This window comes from Opisthorchis viverrini, assembly GCF_000715545.1.
Source record: "Opisthorchis viverrini unplaced genomic scaffold opera_v5_106, whole genome shotgun sequence".
In the NCBI taxonomy this organism is placed as follows: domain Eukaryota; kingdom Metazoa; phylum Platyhelminthes; class Trematoda; order Opisthorchiida; family Opisthorchiidae; genus Opisthorchis; species Opisthorchis viverrini.
The window spans coordinates 829760-848126 of record NW_008751768.1 but is presented as its reverse complement, the minus strand read 5'-3'; the positions used below and the strand labels follow the sequence as shown (position 1 = coordinate 848126).

The 18367-nt window shown below is 45.7% G+C and overlaps 1 protein-coding gene across 1 annotated transcript in view; it reads right to left on the bottom strand.

Moving 5' to 3' along the window:
* Window positions 1–16717, bottom strand: part of T265_13854 (hypothetical protein) — a gene marked incomplete at both ends in the record, with an annotated part of 30203 nt that extends 13486 nt beyond the window's left edge. Inside the window, 12 exons of the mRNA XM_009170867.1 lie at window positions 314–388; window positions 1797–1851; window positions 1927–2161; window positions 2194–2456; window positions 7413–7524; window positions 7560–7668; window positions 10031–10106; window positions 10141–10274; window positions 10310–10427; window positions 11796–12097; window positions 14415–14685; window positions 16178–16717. Of these exons, the coding sequence (XP_009169131.1) occupies window positions 314–388; window positions 1797–1851; window positions 1927–2161; window positions 2194–2456; window positions 7413–7524; window positions 7560–7668; window positions 10031–10106; window positions 10141–10274; window positions 10310–10427; window positions 11796–12097; window positions 14415–14685; window positions 16178–16716 (2289 nt within the window). The remainder of the gene's footprint in view (window positions 1–313; window positions 389–1796; window positions 1852–1926; window positions 2162–2193; window positions 2457–7412; window positions 7525–7559; window positions 7669–10030; window positions 10107–10140; window positions 10275–10309; window positions 10428–11795; window positions 12098–14414; window positions 14686–16177) is intronic.
* Between the last annotated feature and the right edge of the window lie 1650 nt (window positions 16718–18367).

Genomic DNA, 18367 nt, shown 5'->3' with positions numbered 1-18367 from the left:
GAAAAGGGTTTCAGTGAGAAGGTTGAATGCAACGCCAGCCCACACCCGTTAGACACTGCAACAAATAGAGTTATCATAAATTGAAGGTCTAGATAATGCATTCCACGAACTATACAAGTCACGCCAAAATTCCGTAAACACGAACTTATGCAATAAGTCTGCTATTCCACAACCAACTGCTCTATTGCAGAAGTCATCTACAAGATATTCGATGAAGTAAAATAAATGGATGGAAAAGCAACCAGTGTAATCTAATCTAGGGGAATTGACTTTCAGAATTGTTGAGGAAGGCTTTAGGGTATTCATCACTTACCACGGTATCAAGAGCGACAGGCCTGAACTTGGATTTCGGACGTTTCACAACCTCGATCACCTGACCGTAACGATTCTGAAAACAATGATGCAATTAGGAGTACGATCTCAAGAAAAGAGCGAGAATGAGCAAGGAAATGGGATTTTAGGAACGTGACCACAGTGATATTGTAAGTATATAAAAATCCGCTGAAATGCCCCATAGTGTTTCTGATGCAGCCGATCAAAAACTGAAAACTGTGTTATTCAAATGACGGAAACGGAGTGATTTGAAAGACTGGAGTTAAGCCCATGATGAGGGAAAGTTGCTCTAGCTTTCCCAATTCCAGGCATAGCCTCATCTCCAACAAGTCCATCGGGACTTACACAAATGCCCATTTAAATAACTTTGCCAGTACGTTAACTGACCGGTCTTAAAGCATTACATTGAGGCTTTTAGCAACAATTCACGGTTCGCGGGTGTGGGGCGTATAACAGACCGTGCGCCATAACTACTTAGATTATTTAAAATGGACTAAAAGTTTTAAAAAATATACCACGACCAATAATTGTGAACGAGCATCCCGGGCAATTCACATCCGAGGTTTCAAAGTCAGACAGAAGAGTATCAAGGAGCATGTCACTCACAAAGTTGAAGAGTGAATAGAGGCAGGAACTTAGTCTTGCAACAGTGGACGTGGTAAACTCAGAAGTAGGTCTGTTATCTTCATCAGACGGAAGTTGTTTCTTCCACATTTTGCCCCAGAACTGCACGCCTGAGACTTCCGTTTCCAATTTGTTTTACAAAGTCTTATAATCTGAAAAAATCCGAGTTGTCGTTTATCTGCTCAAAGCGCCAGGACACTCTGCTGCAGGGTGCTACCCATGAGCTATTCATTTAATCTTGATAACCGTAGTTCACAAGTTTTCGTTGAACGTCTAATGTTTTAGCGATTATTGTCTGGCATCGTTCTCCTGAAAGAATGCCCTTTTAAATGACAGAAGGACACATCTGACAGTGGAGTAGAAGTCAACTTTGTACTCCAGATAATGGTACGAGCTTTCTCAAGAGAGAGCCGATCTCAGCAAATTGAAGAGACATAAAGAAACAGAGTAGGGAAGATAAGAAAATTTTTGAGAACTCAACCCGTCAACATCTGTTAGCTCATGGGGCTAAGTTTTGTAAAACTGCATATTGAGATACTATAACATAAAGTAGTATATCGTCGTAACAGAGTTTACGGTCACTCTGATGCGCAACTGGAGGTGCACTAGCACAGACACAGGCGACTTGCGCAGCAAGGCTGTCGGCGGAACAGGGAATATAAAAGGGTGCCTCCCAGACTTGCTGTTTTCTTTTTCTGTGTCTTCAGTAGTACTTTAACCAAACTCATTTTCACGTATTCTTACATCTGCGCCGCCAGTATCTTACGTACCCTATAAAACATGGGCATGCTCATTATCACGTGGCAAGATGTAGAGGATGCTACCTAAAAATCACGTACCTCCAAAAGGTGTTCATAGTAGGCTTTGCAAGCATCATGATCGAAGAGGCGACCCCTGAAAAGAGAAAGTCATGTATAGATATGATATCATTTCACAGTATCACTGGATAAAATGCTACTCCATCCATACCTCTTCCACTGAAAGTCCACAGCCTTGCCATTGTGTTCGGCGGTAACTTCGAAGAGAGAAAAACAGCTGTCAGTGGAGACATCACTCATCACAACAGTCAAATGACTAAAGCACCGACTACAATATTCGGCAATGGCATAACCAAACAAAAACAGTAACATCCATAAGCATGGAATAAAAGGCGGCGTGTAAGAAGACGAACATGTGATGAATGTCAGATATATGGAGAAAGGGACTGCAGTCGCACTCTTCAGTTACAGTACTCACCCACTATTCGCCAAAATGGCTCTGGAATGAACCGGTCCACCTCACGAAATCGCTCAACCACAAATCCTAAGGTGGGAAACTGACAGGAGCCATAAGAGATTAGTTGGTTGCTCAGAGCACGGGGAAACACACGCCTCAAACGAAGAGTCTGAAAACGTGTGAAGGCAGCACCAATTCGGAGATCCAATTCCTGTCTGCCATCTACTGCGGCACTGACTCGATAATCGGGAACGGAAAGCTGATTGACTGCACGAGTGATCGCCCTATAAAGGTGATAAAGGTGAGAACTGATGTACTGCAAAAGCAAAGAACCTCTGGCGTCCAGGACTGAGATAGAATACGATACGCGACTACAATGAATTTCTCCGATTACGTCAAAAACAACTTCATTCGGTTAGTACAACCAGTTTCATGTCCGAGACGTACCTTACACTGTCAAGTGTCCTTCCCCTCAGCACTGACTGCATCTGATAAGAACATTTTTGAACACATTTTATCATTCCATGCTAGTAATTTTTTGTCAAAGCCTTCAATTTCGCAGTGCTCTTAAGCTGCAAAAATAAGCATGAGGATAACGGAGCAATCAGACTTGACCATTTGGCCACAGATGTCTAATCATACTCCTATTCAATCTTTGGTCATAATAGACAGAATCAAAAATGCAACGGATGCGGATTCTCATTACTCTTAAAATGTAATGCTCTTCTCAGCTTATTTTTGACTTTCCAGAGAAATACTATAGGCAGTGATGTGTGCTTTGGTCAGCAACTAAGTCATGGTGTGAGTAGCCAAATGGTGACAACACGGAGTCGCACTAGACAGTGGACACGTGTGGTACGTCGTAGTCACATGTCAAGCTTGCAATCCATTTGATCGTCACATCACCTTCATCCCTGCTCAAAAGTTGCCACTTACAACAGTGTCAGAATAAGGGAACCTAGAAAGTCCACGCAATGAGTTGCTAAGGCACTTAAAATGGCGTCAAAACCTCGATGGCATCAAGAGACTCAATACATAATTAACATACTACATAATTACCAGCCGAAAACAGGCAGAGAATATGATTGTTTCAAGCTGCGGGGATGAGATGGCTCAGTGGTAAGGGCGCAAATTCGCTGGTCAGAAGGTCCTCTCTGTCTCTTGACATTCCCTCTCTAGACTTGGGTAACCGGGCAGTATCCCAGCCCTCGTGTCTGGTAGCATAGCATTCGGGCACCGAAAGGGTGCTACAGTTGAAAGATTTCTTTCAAACCTCGAATCCATTAACCTTCATGGTTGTTGCCTATATTTCTCGAACGGCCAGTATGAATGGTTTTTCTATTGAATTAACTTGTAAGTTTATTTTCATGTTTCTTTCGTGCTCATTTTGGAGTCATACAACTTTAATGTTAGCTTTTGCGCTCTCCACATTCTCGAAGACCGTCAGAATACTGTATCTTCAACCTGTGCGAATACGATGTAATCAAGTTAGCAATCAAACCAACTACATGACCAAAATGTGAGAGTTTACCTGTGTGAGTTTACCTGGAATGTTTTCGCGTTATTACTACCACTACTAATAGTGCAGGTTGAAACGGTGAAGAGTGAATTCAACCCACCCGTCTACATCATTCAGGTTGACAACAAACCCTGAAGCATGAAATTGTTAACCTGGTTAATGCATAGACAGGTTAAATGGGGACATAATAATTCCGCAGCCTGTTCCAAAAACACCGCAGGCTGCATCCACGAATCGCAAGCTTAGATGAACCACTGGAATAAGCCAAGAGGTGTCAATAGAGCTAGGTCGTAGAATTAGGGAGGGTTGGTAAGCAGTTCGAACATACACACATTTGTAAGGATGAGAAATGGCTTACATGGGTCCACTCTGTGAGAAGCTGTTTGAAGTGATCGCACGAGGTCGGGTAAAAAAGACTGGAGCTACAGGAGGACAAACCTTAATATGGTGCGATGCGAAGACGAAAGAAGTGCCACTGACTCGAGATGAGGTTCACCAGACTTGCATCATCATCATCATCATCATCGACAGTATGACGTCACTGTTCAACACTGATACTTGGCTGCCACACAAACATGACGTATTTGAAAGCCTCATTGTGGACGCGGGAGCGACTTGGCGTCAGCCTATCACAATCACTCTGAGGTGCCTACACCTCCAGACACTCATTCGGGCATTCGGGATAGAAACTGACAACAGGAATTCCACCGATAGAATTTCAACCACACCCTGCAGCGTCCTCAACCAGCACAGTGGGGATAATGCGGTCGCCATGCTGGAAGGCGAGTCGCGCCGACAGCACCCAGACATTCCGTAATATCTTTCACATCCTTCTGCTTGATCAAGGGTTGGCCACCTCTCAGAATGGGACGCATAAAACAGCCATTTTCGACAAATGATGGTTCAGCTTGCGCAATACATGGCCTAACCAACGCAGCCTCTGGTGCCGAACATACTCGCCAAACAAAATCCCTGTGGTACAACAGAAAACTCACTTTGCAAGTGCCTCATTAAGGATTCGTCAACACCAACCAAAAGGAGACAACGATTGTCGAATACCTGAAGAAATCTCAGTTCCGGTGCTCGAACGGGCCAAGTCTCACAGGCATACAACAATACAGCCTGTACTGTAGCCTGACACGTCCCATGAGATTCAGGGATATACCGCTTTGACAACATAGGGATATCAAATAAGCCAACGCGCCCCAAGCCTTGCAGACTCGTACACTGACCTCATCTGCCACAATCAGCTCATACAAATTCCAAGGTACATGATTGTATATCCAAGAGTATTTGTGGGTGTAAATTTCATACCAAAGGATGTTATAACTTTGATTCATCCAAAAAACACATGCCTTTTCCTCTCTGTTCACATACTCCAGATTAACAAGGTTTTTGTCAGAGGATGCATGAACACCGGGGTTCGAATGACCTTCCAGAGTCGTTTCACTATCTCACCGACTACGAAATTAAGTAGGAATGGAGACGGACATCACTGTGTACGCAAAGTTTTGGGGAGCTGTGCGTATACACATACACGTCGGAAGTCTGATAATACAAGGAACTTATTACGTTCACAGGCTTGATGGGCAAGCGGGTCAAGGAGGACAGACTGTCAACTCAGTCGAATGCAAGTTGGGAATCCAGGTCGTTTGTACTGTGTCAGGACAGTGTCGAGATTTACCCAACACAACCGTTACCAGGCTGGAGTACTGCTTGCTGCTCTTGAGTCAGTGTTTAACGAAGCACAAGCGACACCAGCAGTTTCGGTGCGACCGAAGTCAAGCTGGTCCTGCTGTGGTTACCACGCTCACTACGAACCCCTTTTTCGTTAAAATGGGCACTATCACCGATTCTCTCCAGTTGTTCTTTGCCTAGATGCACGCAAACGAATAAAACGAGTGTACACTGAGGACTTCAATTTCATCCTTAACAGTGCGTGTGGGAGGTCATCTGGATCAGGAGCTCGATGGCGCTTGAGAGAACATGCGGTCATAAAGTTCCACGTTCATCCTCCAAGGTTCTACATCAGCTGTGGCCACCAGATGGGTGGCACCAGGTGGTCACGATAACTGGTGTTCAAAGTATTAGGCCCAGTGGTCGAGGCGGTCTTCTTTATTCAAGATGGACACTCAATTCAGATCCTTGATGGTTTCGCACACAGGTGGTATACGGAGTCCGATTGATCGATAACGGATTGATAAACATTCACGCGTTTCCGACTTTGTAGATCTCTACCATTTCATGGCTTCCCGTGCCCACCAGACTTCACGGTCGGTTCACACACTCCCTTTTGCTTGATGACCGATAAGTGGTCGCCTCAACTTGTTTGGAACATGCGGGGAAATTTTTTCCAGATTCAATCAATCCTGGTGTTCTATGGTTTATCCGGTGCTTGAGCGGACCCGCCAGTTACCTTCACCAACACACACTGAACACGCCTGAACCGCCGAGTCTCAGAAACCCAACGTGCTTATGGTTGAATTATGCACAACGTTCCACCGGATGAGCAACTTGCTTAGAATCGCAGTTGGGATGCACCACAAAATTCCGAAACCTGCGGGACAGCATTTGATTACATAGATGGTCGCGGATTTCTTCGGCACACACTAAAAACATTGGGTTTGCTGTAGCTTCGTTCTATGCATTCTGGCACTTGGGGCTGTGTATAAAAGAGCGAGTTTCCTTGACAAAGACCACAAGACTGATCACGGCCAAAACAAAGGTGGTCGAAAATAGATCTACCCCGTTAACCCCATTTGGTACGGCGAAACCTTGTGCTACTGATGAAACCTGCTGTTACAGTTCTCGTGGACTTTATTTGTCATTTGTTGGTTTTTCAGCAGCCCATAAAAGTGTTCCGCATCCCATTACATGGAGCTGCAGCGATATTTAGAATGCATCCTTTCGTCCTCTTTGTTGGTGGTTAAAAAAAGCTTCTCAAAAAAGGAAAGTAAGACGCACAGATACAGGAATTGCTTTCATACATATTAAGTTAGATCGGTAAGGAGGGTATGAAACAGGTGGTTATACCAAATAAACCCAAGCGAAAAACATAAGCGCGATAACACATGGTAAACACATCCACAAACTGATAGGTTAAAAGAACTAAGAATCAAAGAGCAACACGTAATCATTCAGCTGTAGGACTAATCCAGGTCACAACTACCGCTAACACAAGCGAATAAAAAGGCCAAGTATTGCCAGACCGCCCAACCCTGGTCATGACCAACAGAAAAGGCGTAGGTGTATCTGAAACGATGACGATGCCGAAAACTAGCATTTTTCCCGAGCTTAAATTTGTCACCACTAATGGCGTTTGAAGAAACACAGAGGCGGTACGACTGAAGTTTTTTATATTCTATTATCACTGATTCTGATGCGGAACTGCAACAGAACTGCTTTCACGAATAAGACTCACTTGGAGAGGACTGATTGTACTGTGATGGGGTCCAAACTAATTAGGAACAAATGTCACCATCAGCTGAGCAGAATAAAAAATGTAAATTTTCCTATCTACTTGCGGTTGTCGGCTGGCGACCGAACCCTTTCAAGATTTATTTCTCTCCTGACTATCTTCAAAGGACTTTTGCTGACTTTAAATGATGAAACAGCAACATCCAACAACGATATCGCTATGTTGAACCATGAAGTTGTTGGTTAGATTAATTAAAACTCCAGCACGCATTAGTACGGACGTCAGAAAACAAATACAACTCACACAGGAGTGATTTCCGAGAATTTGGCGCGAAAAACTTCTATATTGGGTTTGACTGTAAGAAAAATAGATGGTGAGTTCGAACTTTCAACAACGAGCGAAGGAGAAGAAGTAACTTGACACAAGATGCGCAGAAAAAGAACGACGTACCCTCGCGGCATACGTTAACTATTTCCACACCAATATTCTCCCCTTCACGATCACAGTCTGTCCATATAATAAGTCTGTTACAACGGCGAACTTCTCGCTGAAGAGTCTCCTATAGATAGGATTGAAGAAATTCTCAGAATTGAATCACTTCAATCAAAATTCGTAAGGTTACTAGCAGAGAACAACAGCATTAAAAATTAAATCCCAGCTAGTGACAACATCTGAAGAGTAAACCGTCTGAAAAGAACTCATGCACAGACTGGCCGAGGGCATCCTAAATGGACGGCTTCTTAAAATGTTTAAAAATATGCGGATTCGTTCGATGGAGCAAAACTGGCTACCAATATGTATACTGCGAAGAAATGTCTCGTTTCACATAATAAGAGAATGCCCGAAAATGACCAATAATTGGCACTCATTTAGTGCTGCACCTACCTTGCAGTGCTCAGTCCCATCATTTGACAATCAGTTGCACTGGAGTGGTCATTGTGAGTGAAAGTTAGCTAGCTGGCTGCTCCCCTTTAGCCTTCCTGGCATGATTGCACCTTGTGGAACGAAGTTCCTGCCAGTGTAGCCCGCGGGATCGCTGCAGCACTCAAGCCCGACCACCACGTCAAGGTGGCAGCTGCACCTACCTTGAAGTGCTCAGTCATTTGACAATCAGTTGCACTGGAGTGGTCATTGTGAGTGAAAAGTTAGCTAGTGTTTCATCTCAAAAACACATCATATTATCGTTAGAAATAGTACCACTTCCAAATAGCCCATGAGTGAGCGAACCCTACATGTTCCAATAAACACCCTATGGTTGCACACCAACAGCAAGTGTTTAATCGGCGAGAATACAAAGGCCTTGGTGCCTGACAGTAAGCTAGCTGTGAAGAAATTCGGCTTCAGGAGCATCACTGCGAAATAACTCCACATATAAGTATGGCTGAGCTGACAACCTGACAATAGACCAACGCCCAGGGGCTACGAGAGGTAGTTTCAAGTTTGTGATATTGCTGTTTGGCGTAATGACAGAGACATTATAGACATCACGCCGTCCCGCGGATCTAAACGTTAGAAGCATAAAAAGATGGGTCAAGAATGCCAAATTAACTGAAGGTAACACTGTTGCAATACAATACATTATAGTATTTCGTCTGTTAGGCCATCTATTCAATTAGTCATACCTCAGGGATGAGCTAGCAGAACGCTGCCGGCGGCAGAGAAAGTACCAGGTTAATGATGAGATAGTGACCCAAAAATGATCAACAGGTCCCCAGGATCAGCTGGCGACTGAGTTATAAGTGTCCTGGGGTTTTCGTAGTACATAAGCAGGCCAGTTGATTCGTCGATGCGGGTGCGGGAACGCGTGCAAGGTTCAACCATCGTATGTCGATGTATCACGACACATTTTTTATCGAGTTGGTGAGGGCGATTGGCAGACATGCAGTGTGAAAGTCGTTGTGTTTGAACAGCTTTCGGTAGGCTTCGATGTGGTTGAAATTAACCATTCTTCCAAGTCTCACAGATACACCTAACACCAAGTTTATGTCCCAATCTTTTTCTCAAAGAAGTGAAAAGATTGCTTTTGATTCAAAAGCAAGACGGCAGTGGTTGGTTTGGGATTCCCACAGTAATCTGACTTGTAAGGAACACACCCCCCCCCGAGATGCTAAAACTACCAGCCTAGAGAACCCGTGATCCCCTACTACTCGACCAATCCGGTACGAGACTATGCGAGCGTCAGTTGGGCGTAAGCTAGGATAAAACAGTGGACCACGAAAACACAAAAACCGTCACATTGGGATGGGGCCTTATTTCTCCGTGTTGGACGTGCGAATTAATCGAATTTAAGCACCCCCTTCTACCATTATTTTCATGCGCAGGGCGACTTCTCTATGGCTCATTCAGATGAATTAAAGGTGTGACCCCCCCCCCCCCCCGAGATGCTAAAACTACCAGCCTAGAGAACCCGTGATCCCCTACTACTCGACCAATCCGGTACGAGACTATGCGAGCGTCAGTTGGGCGTAAGCTAGGATAAAACAGTGGACCACGAAAACACAAAAACCGTCACATTGGGATGGGGCCTTATTTCTCCGTGTTGGACGTGCGAATTAATCGAATTTAAGCACCCCCTTCTACCATTATTTTCATGCGCAGGGCGACTTCTCTATGGCTCATTCAGATGAATTAAAGGTGTGATTTTAAAAATTCATGGTGAAACTTTCGTAGCTGAACAACTGTACCGAAATGGTCGATGTAGGCAGGCCCTTCGCCGCTATACTTTAGTAACGGGAAATATTGCATTGTGAAGGTAAACTGTACAGAAGCAAAGACTGTTTAGGAGACAGAGCGTCCGAAAGGACTCGCCACCAATAGAAGCCATCTAGAATTTCTTGACAATGCTGTCGAATACACCGTAGCTACATGGTATAGGGTGTTTAACAAAGAAAACAAAAGAAGAAAGGTTTCCGTACACTCACCTTGATGGGTTCACCGTCTTTTATCACACCTTTACTGACGGGGGCGTCGAACAGCACCAAGGGGTCAGATGCATGCCTAAAAGGTGAGCTGAGACGCCTAAACTTCATACCACGATTTGAAGGCAGGAGAGAATTCATAGTTCAGCAGATGACCAGACACTGAGGTCATGACCATGGTTGCATGAGCACCACCGAAATTGTAGGCAAACTCGTATATTTTATTAAATTTCGAAAGACCTTCGCGCTAAAAGTAGGTTCGTTATGGTCGTTTTTGCATACTCTGTTAATTCGTCCTCCACTGAGGATTTCGGCAATATTTTTTGCTGCGTCATTTTTCTCGGCAACATTGAGAATTCTCATTTCACATTGTCTCTTTGGAACAAACAGTGTATTAAGCCTACATTGAATTAAACGGGTTTTTGAATCTAGGATACACCGACCCAGACGGCCGATGTAACACACTGTCCAGCTCAGCAGCGTAATGGAGAATCCGTCCAGTAGGCGGTTGTCTAAAAATAAAATGATAAATAAGCTTTAAATGCGTTCCCGACTAAATCAAAAGGATTCCATGACATCAATTTTCATCTCCAAGGTAGAGACGAAGGGGTTTATTGACAGTTCGGATTTCACGTTTTAGAAATCACAAATGAGACATAAGGAGGGCAAAGGGTCTCAATTAAAAGTTCACCATCTCTAAGCTTGGAATTTAGTTTCCCGAATATGGGTTACGATGGATATGTTGCACACTATACCACTTGTGAAAACAAGAATAACGCCGCCGTAAAATCTCATCTGAAAGAACCAACAAGCAGAAGTGGTCTAGAGTATCTGCTATAACTAACCTTCGCTCCATACAAACAGATTTCGAAGTATTACAGCAACACTGCATGCTACCAAGCTAAAACATCAGACAGTTTGATCAGACAATTGATTACGTTGATACACTCATCACCATCAACATCCTGATCAAGATACCCCGCATCCACATTATCATCAGCAAAAGAGCACCAAAAACGATGCGCACTGGTATCACCAATTCCATCGTTGTGATACTATGTGAATATCGGTAGTGTTATGACAGTCAGGTCCCAACGAACAATTATAGACTTCGTAATACTTCACTTAGATTTCATTTTCTCTCTGTTGTAGCCAGCTGAGCCGCAGCGCTCCTTCTTCGATTGGTTCATCTGCAATATAGCCGATATTCATCTGGTGACCTTCGTGTTCTTCCTTCCCACTCGAGTAACTAGACTATCAACGTGAGAATAAATTGCATCAAGCTCCTAAATCACTCAGTTAGCTCCTACAGACGCAACAGGTACTTCGCAAGCACTGAGTACCGTTGTTAGGATATTTGTTGCCAGCACATTTGAGCACCTCATTCCTGGTATCAATATTCTTGCTTTTCATTTCGTGGTACTTCCGGTTTATTGCGTGATTTGTGCGTCCAAATCGCCACTACAACCTTGTACCCATCGAGTTCTGGAAGATTACCAGCAATTCAACTTGATGTTGTCCAGCTACAGAGATGACTCGATGGTTTGTTGACCGGAAAGTCTATGGTTTCAACTCGAACTCTGCATCTCGACTTCCCATGTTTAGGCTTGAGCAACCAAGCAGTACTCCAGCCGTCTTGCTTTCTACGGGTGGCATGGTAGCTAGGCACCGAAAGGGCTCTACATTAGCTATTAGCTACAGAGACGCCTTGTAAGTGGTGAATTAAACGTAACCATCAGTCACAAGTGGGAATCCCTCTGGGGCACACCATTTGATTCCGATCACGCCATGGAGCGTGCACATCAAGTGGTGTCCTCTTTCACCTTTCCTCTTCAGCTTCGTCATCGATTCGATCATGGAAGACTCATCATCAGCCTCTAATGCCTGTGGAGTCGAAGTGCTCCCGGGGCGTCCGCTCACAGATATCGAGTACGCAGACGACATAGCTCTTCTGGGATCGGACCTCATGGTAATGCAAGCAATATTAGGTAATCTAAATAATTCTGACTCATGGTTTAGCATGCGCTTCACCCCTGCAAAGTGTAAAGTGCTACTGAAAAACTGGGTGGGCTAGGAAACTAGCCTCATACTCGCGGATGAACCGATTGAGGTAGTAGACAAGTTTGTTTACCTGGGTGGCTGTATCCGTCCCGGTGATCTCACGAAAGATGACACTTCCACACGGATTTGGAAGGCTAGAGCCGCTTTTGTGAACCTGCGTCACCTGTGGTGCAGGCGTGACATCAGCTTATCTGTCAAGGGTCGAGTTTACAATGCTGCGGTGGGCTCTGTACTACTATGAGGATCAGAAACGTGGCTGCTGCGTGGCCGAGGACGTCAAAAGTGTTTCAGTGTTTGACCATCGATGTCACCGGCACACTGCCGAATCCGGTGGAAACACCGGATCAGCAATGTTGAAGTAAGTCGAATTGTATTCCGAAGAAATAACTCGTTCTCGATGGATGGACCGATCACACTGCATAGGTTGCGCTGGCTTGGTCATGTGTTCCATATACCAGTCGACCGGACTCCTCGAAGGGTCCTTTTTGCAAGACCATGTGAAGGGTGGAAACGAGCCAGAGGCGGTCAAACAATGACTTGGCAGCAAAGTATAAAAGCCATTACCAGCAAACTCAGCTGCACTGGTCACTGCCGTCTTCCTGAATGGAGACCCCGAGACGAGCCACATCAATGGTTAGACATCGTTAGGCATGGCAATCTCACCCTCAATGGCGCTAATGCATCAAATCCATAGCTCCCCTCCCGATTCCCCCCTCTTAACAGTACACTGACAATGCTGTATTCACGCACCAATTTATCAGCTCCCGCCTCCAATGAGCAGCTACCTACCCAACCTCCCCAAATCATCGGTGAACGAAATTGTGGTAGCTACAACCACTGTACAAGTACGCGGTTTTTAAGCTGATGATGATGAATAGATGAACCAAAGGAAGAAAAAGCGCTGCATCTCATTTGGATACAACAGGAGAGAAATAAAATCTAGGTGAAAAATTACAAAAGCTAGAATTGTTCGTTAGGATCTGACCTTCCCAAAACATAAGAGAGGCCAAATGTTGACCAATGATCAGTTTAAAATGTCCCCCGAGGAGATAGTGGTTCCATTTTTTGGATCGTTTCAACGATACATGCGTTTCTTCTTCGACAGCAGAATGGCTTTTTCCCGCATTCGGTCAAGGCCCTAGAGAAAAACGCCACCGGCCGATTACCATGGCCCAGGAATGCACCAAGTGATTTCAGACGCATCAGTTTCGACGACGACAGGGATGATGTAGTCAACAGTAACGACAATTGCATTTTGCGATTCGTGCTTGAGGTTCATGAGTGCTGTTTGGACACTGTCTGGAGTGTAAATATCTTGCTTTTAATCAAAGAACGAATTTTGTCAGAAAACGGCTGTATCCACTGTGAGTGATAGACGAACAGACCCACGGCTCTTTGCTGTGATTTTCCGTTCTGTGGGATTGGGAATTCTCTTATGGGGCACATTCGTTCTGGGTCCGTTTTGAAAATACCTTTGGAGACCTTGTAACGCGGGAGAGTAAGCTCTTCAGTTTCCAGGTTACCTTTTGAGTTGTTCAAAGTAATGTTGAATGTTTTAGCGATGTCGAGAAAATGCCTAAGGTTATGATCGTGTTCATTTCACTTTTTCCGCATACATTTATGTTGTCAATGTGGGCGAATGTTTTTCAACTGTCCGGCTTCGATTATATGGCTTAATGTTCGTTGGAAACACGCCACCCCGTTTTTGACCCCTAAAGAAATGCGCCGAAACCGGCACAGATTTCCGCAGGCTTCGAATGCAGTGAACGACTTATCTAACATGATTATTGGGACCTGACGACATCCACCCTGGATGTTCAGCGTACTGTGAACGGTAGAGCATGTGAATATTTCACTCATTTAATCCAGTCTTCGTATAGCTGTAAGACCCTTTCGGTGTCTAGCTGCCATGCCAGCCAAAAAAAGCACGAGGCTGGAATACTGTCAGGTTGTCCGAGCCTTTGCAGAAGTCGAGATGCAGAGAACGCATTCTAACAACGGACCTTCCGGCCAGTTAATTCGTGCCCTAACCACTGTTGCACCTCACCCAAGTCTTGGTAAAGGATAAGTGTCAAGTTGTATAATGCGAATGATGGTCTGGCTGCAGATCATGACCATGCGTCTCATGTGGTTCGTATTGAGCGTTACGAGCACTTGCGCTCTCCGTGGGGAAATTGGTGCTTCGATTATGCTGTCGGTGAGCATTCGATTAGTATAAACTGTTCGTCTTCCGGTGAATGACGAGATTTCGTAGCGACCGGTTTGTAATTCGTAGCAAGATTGGGGTATAAAGATGGAGGCTCCGGTCATTGAATACCCCACTTACAATCCAGGGAGAGATACTCGAAGTTTTGGAGCATTTTACGTATTTTGGAAGTTGTATCAGTACCGACTTTAGTGTGACAAACGAGGTCAGTGCACGAATTTGCAGGGCCCGTTGTGTCAAATCCATAGCTCGGCGAAACCGTAATGAGGCTATTAGAATGCGGATTTTCGGTTGTGCAAAAGGGACTTCCATTGGAGAATACATCCAGCACCGGAAGCTGAGGTGGTTAGGCCATGTATTGCGCCGAACGATCATTCGCTGTTTTCCGTGACTGATTCAGAGTAACGGAAGCAGAGATGATGCCATCCTTGACCTTGACAAGGGGTGTGGAAACGATTGAGAAAAGTCTGAATGTTGTCGGTGCGACTTGCCTCCCGTGTAAACACCATCTACGCCCAGTTCGAGGCTCTGCAAGTATCTCCTAGTAACGGCGTTCTTTTTATCAGTTTCTATCCAGATTGCCTGAATTGTGTAGAAACCACAGAATGACTGTGGTGGGTTGGTACTGTCACTTCTCCGTACACTTTTACCTTTTTTTACAACAAGACTTTCAGATAAATCATTGGTGTACAACAGTGGAGCATCACTGATTTCATGTTGTCCATGACGGTGATCATCAGTTTCATGGCTAGACGAGTGGACGGAGTACTCTAATTGGGGTGGGATATGACAGAAAAGAGAATGAGTGGGAGAGTAGGAAGGGAAGCGTCAGTAGTAGCATGTTTACGCTTATGCATCCTCTTTTATTCAGCAATCAAGGCGACCTGGCTTGTAACACCGCGCGACCGCCGATATATCATGGAAGGATTGTTAGTTGCAATTTTCACGGTCATGCGTTGGTTGGGATACTGCCAGTATGACCAGACCTACACAGGAGGAAGATTGGGGTCCTTAACCGAAGTCTTTGGCCCACATGGCAGCAGTTTGGTGGAAAATCCGAGGGCATTGCCATTTTCATGGGAGAAATGGTCATGCATGTCCCGATCCCCAGCATGGATTTTCACGGATTCACGGATTGATACACAGGATCGAGGCTCTTGCCCAAGTTTCCCGGGTAGGTTTTGTTCTTGTCGGTCAGTGGCTGTCGTTCATCTGAAAGGCACAAGTGAAAAAGGGTATAGCACTGCTCTTTATGTTCTCAGCGCGGGGCAGTATGCTTGCCAGCGCGAGGATTCGCATAAATAAATGCCTAGTAGTGCTTTAAACTGGGTTTTAGAAGGAGCGTGGACAATTGTCGGAGAAAGGTCATTCCACGAAGCTGCTACCCGAAGCGAGAAAAATTTTGCCCAATGAATGTGTGCGCTCTGAGCTTGAAAATATTCTTACTATGTCCCCGCCGTATGTTTGCTGGGTCAACGGTGAAAACCTGTTGTCCAAGCTTTGTCAAACAGGGCGTAAGTAAGAATTAGGTCCCCCCGTAGGCGACGATACTCCAGGGGAAGGAGATCAAGCATCGCGAGACATCTTTCGTGCGTCCTGAGTAGACAATTTGGTTGTCGTATCCCAGGAGTGGTCTGAAGTAGGCCCCATAGAGTACTTGGAAGTCCATGCGGGTGATAGAAGAGAAGGTGCGTCGGATCATCCGTAAAATGGTGAATGCCTTTTGGGCCGACTTCTCATGGTGCAGTGAGAAGGACAAGTTCGAGGAGACCCAGATAACCAAATCCTTTTTGGTGTCTATCCTCATGATGTTTTCTGGTCCTCCCTCACCATGCATGACAAAGGCATTCACTGAGTCTCCTCCAAATGAAATATGGACGCACTTTTCAGCATTCAGAGGAAGGTGCCAGTCCAACGACCACTGCTTTGCAGCGTCTACATCCATTTGGAGGGCACTGGCATTGAAAATCCAGGGTTTCAAGTCGTCCGCAAAGAGTAGACATGGACTTGCAAGAACATGGTCCTTGGCTTGGGTTAAGCTGTCCATAAACACGGGCATATTTGTCACGCAAGAACGGTTTGGGAGAAATCCGTGTTGAGCTGGAGATATCAGGTCGCTAGAAGTAAGGTGATCTAGGACAGCTCGCTTCAGAATGGGTTCCATCACCTTGCATGGCACGCTAGTGAGGCTTATAGGCCTGTAGCTGCCAGTTTTGTAGATTGGCGTGACAATCGCTTCCTTCCAAGCAGAGGGTAGGCGGCCTTCGTCAAGCGGCTGACGAAGCACCAGGTATAAATGATTTGCCAGTGTAGACGACGTTTGCTGCAAGATCCTTGGATCTCCCTCATCGGCCCCAACGCGCAGAATGGGTTGGTCTTGTGCAAGAGTTGACGAATGTCCTCCGCCGTGAAGGCCAAGTCGGCTAGAGGTTGTTCGTAGTTACGCCCTGACAAGAGTGGATGTGACGAGGACACTGGGGCTGAATATAGAACTGCATAGTGTTCTCTGTAAGCCTCAGATACCACTGTTGGGTCACTCATGGGTCTTCCGTTCCTGCCCCTCAAGGAGAATGAGGATGGCTTGTTTCTGCGGCGGTTTCATGTATTTGAACAGTACGTTTTTCTTTTTACGAGCAGGGCCCAGGATAGTGGCTTGTTTTCGTGTTCCATTGGCGGATTTCTGATTCACAGCGGTTCCGCATTTTACGATATGCCAGTTCATCTTCTGCATCCCCTGTAGTCAACTTTGTGGAAAAAAATTTGGGGCCTCTTATCCATAGGTCACTGAATCCTTTTTGGCAGCCTGTGGCTCATCCGACTGCGTGCTGGTTTTTTGGGACGAACATCGCGTCAGCCTCGTGAAATTTATGGACAATAGTCCTATATAATTCCTCCACTGAGGCTGGTCCTAGTTTAACTTGTTCAAGAAAGATGCGTATGCCTGAGAAGTCTGCACGGCAGAAGTCTCGAAACCACGTTCGAGGGTCGAGACTTCTGACCCAATAGCAGATGAAATCAAAGGTCAGAACACAGTGGTCGCTGTGTCCTAGTGGAGCGTTAATTGCTACCTGATCAACGAAGTGTCCTTTGTTAGTGATGACCAAATCCACGAGGGATGGTAGTTAGCCTGCGAAGTATCTGGTGGGTGCAACGACATGTTGAGTCCAAGCGCTCTGTAGATCGACTTCAATCAGCGCCGCTGCAAACGGTCCGCTTGATTCGACGCGCTGGAGCTCCAACCAGGCCTTTGGAGCGTTGAAGTCACCTGACAGCAGATGCGTGAAGTGGTAGTTGGAGGAGAGTTGCTCACAGGTTCGCATGAGGAATTGGTCATCTTCAGGAGGACTCGAGGAGCTACAGTAGACCACACCGAGAGGGAGAGAATCGGACCCGCGCAGCGGGATTTAGACCCACAGTGCATCGTAAAAGGGTGCGGGGGTGGTGTCAGAGAGGACAATCGGGATTGGTAGGGCCGCATGTAAGTACAGAGCAATTCCACCAGCTCTCCCTCGCTTTGGGTCAGCTCGAAAAATAGAGTAACCGTCTATCGAGATCTCCGCGTCAGAGACATCTGGTGTGAGCCAAGTCTGAGTGATTACAGACGGTTGTTCAAGGCAAGCTGACTGTCTAATATCGCCAAGTTTGTTGAAAAGGCTGAGGCAGTTTGTGGGCAAGCATTTCAACACTATCTCTGCCGCCTCCGAGGGTGAGCAGCCGAAAGTTAAGTGACCAGGGAGGTTAGCAGACTTAATAGTTGTGCGCCGGGTTTGAGTCCAAGGCCACAAATGGGCCTCTGGGGTAATATTTTCTGCTTCCTGTCTTCGTGGCTTCTGGGGATGCTTTCCGCTTGCGAGGTATTTTCCGCCCCGTGAGATCCCGGTTTGCTCGGGCCTTTTAGCTTTGGAGGACGGGGTTTTTTCCCCGTGGGCGAAAAATTCGACCATTGCTGCTTGTAGCTGTTTCAGCACCGCCGTTTTGGCGACCAGATTTGCTATTGATCAGAGATTTGCGGCGAACTTTCGCCATCCTGGATTCTTGGGTGTTTTGGCGCGGATTGACTGGAAAAGTGTCCC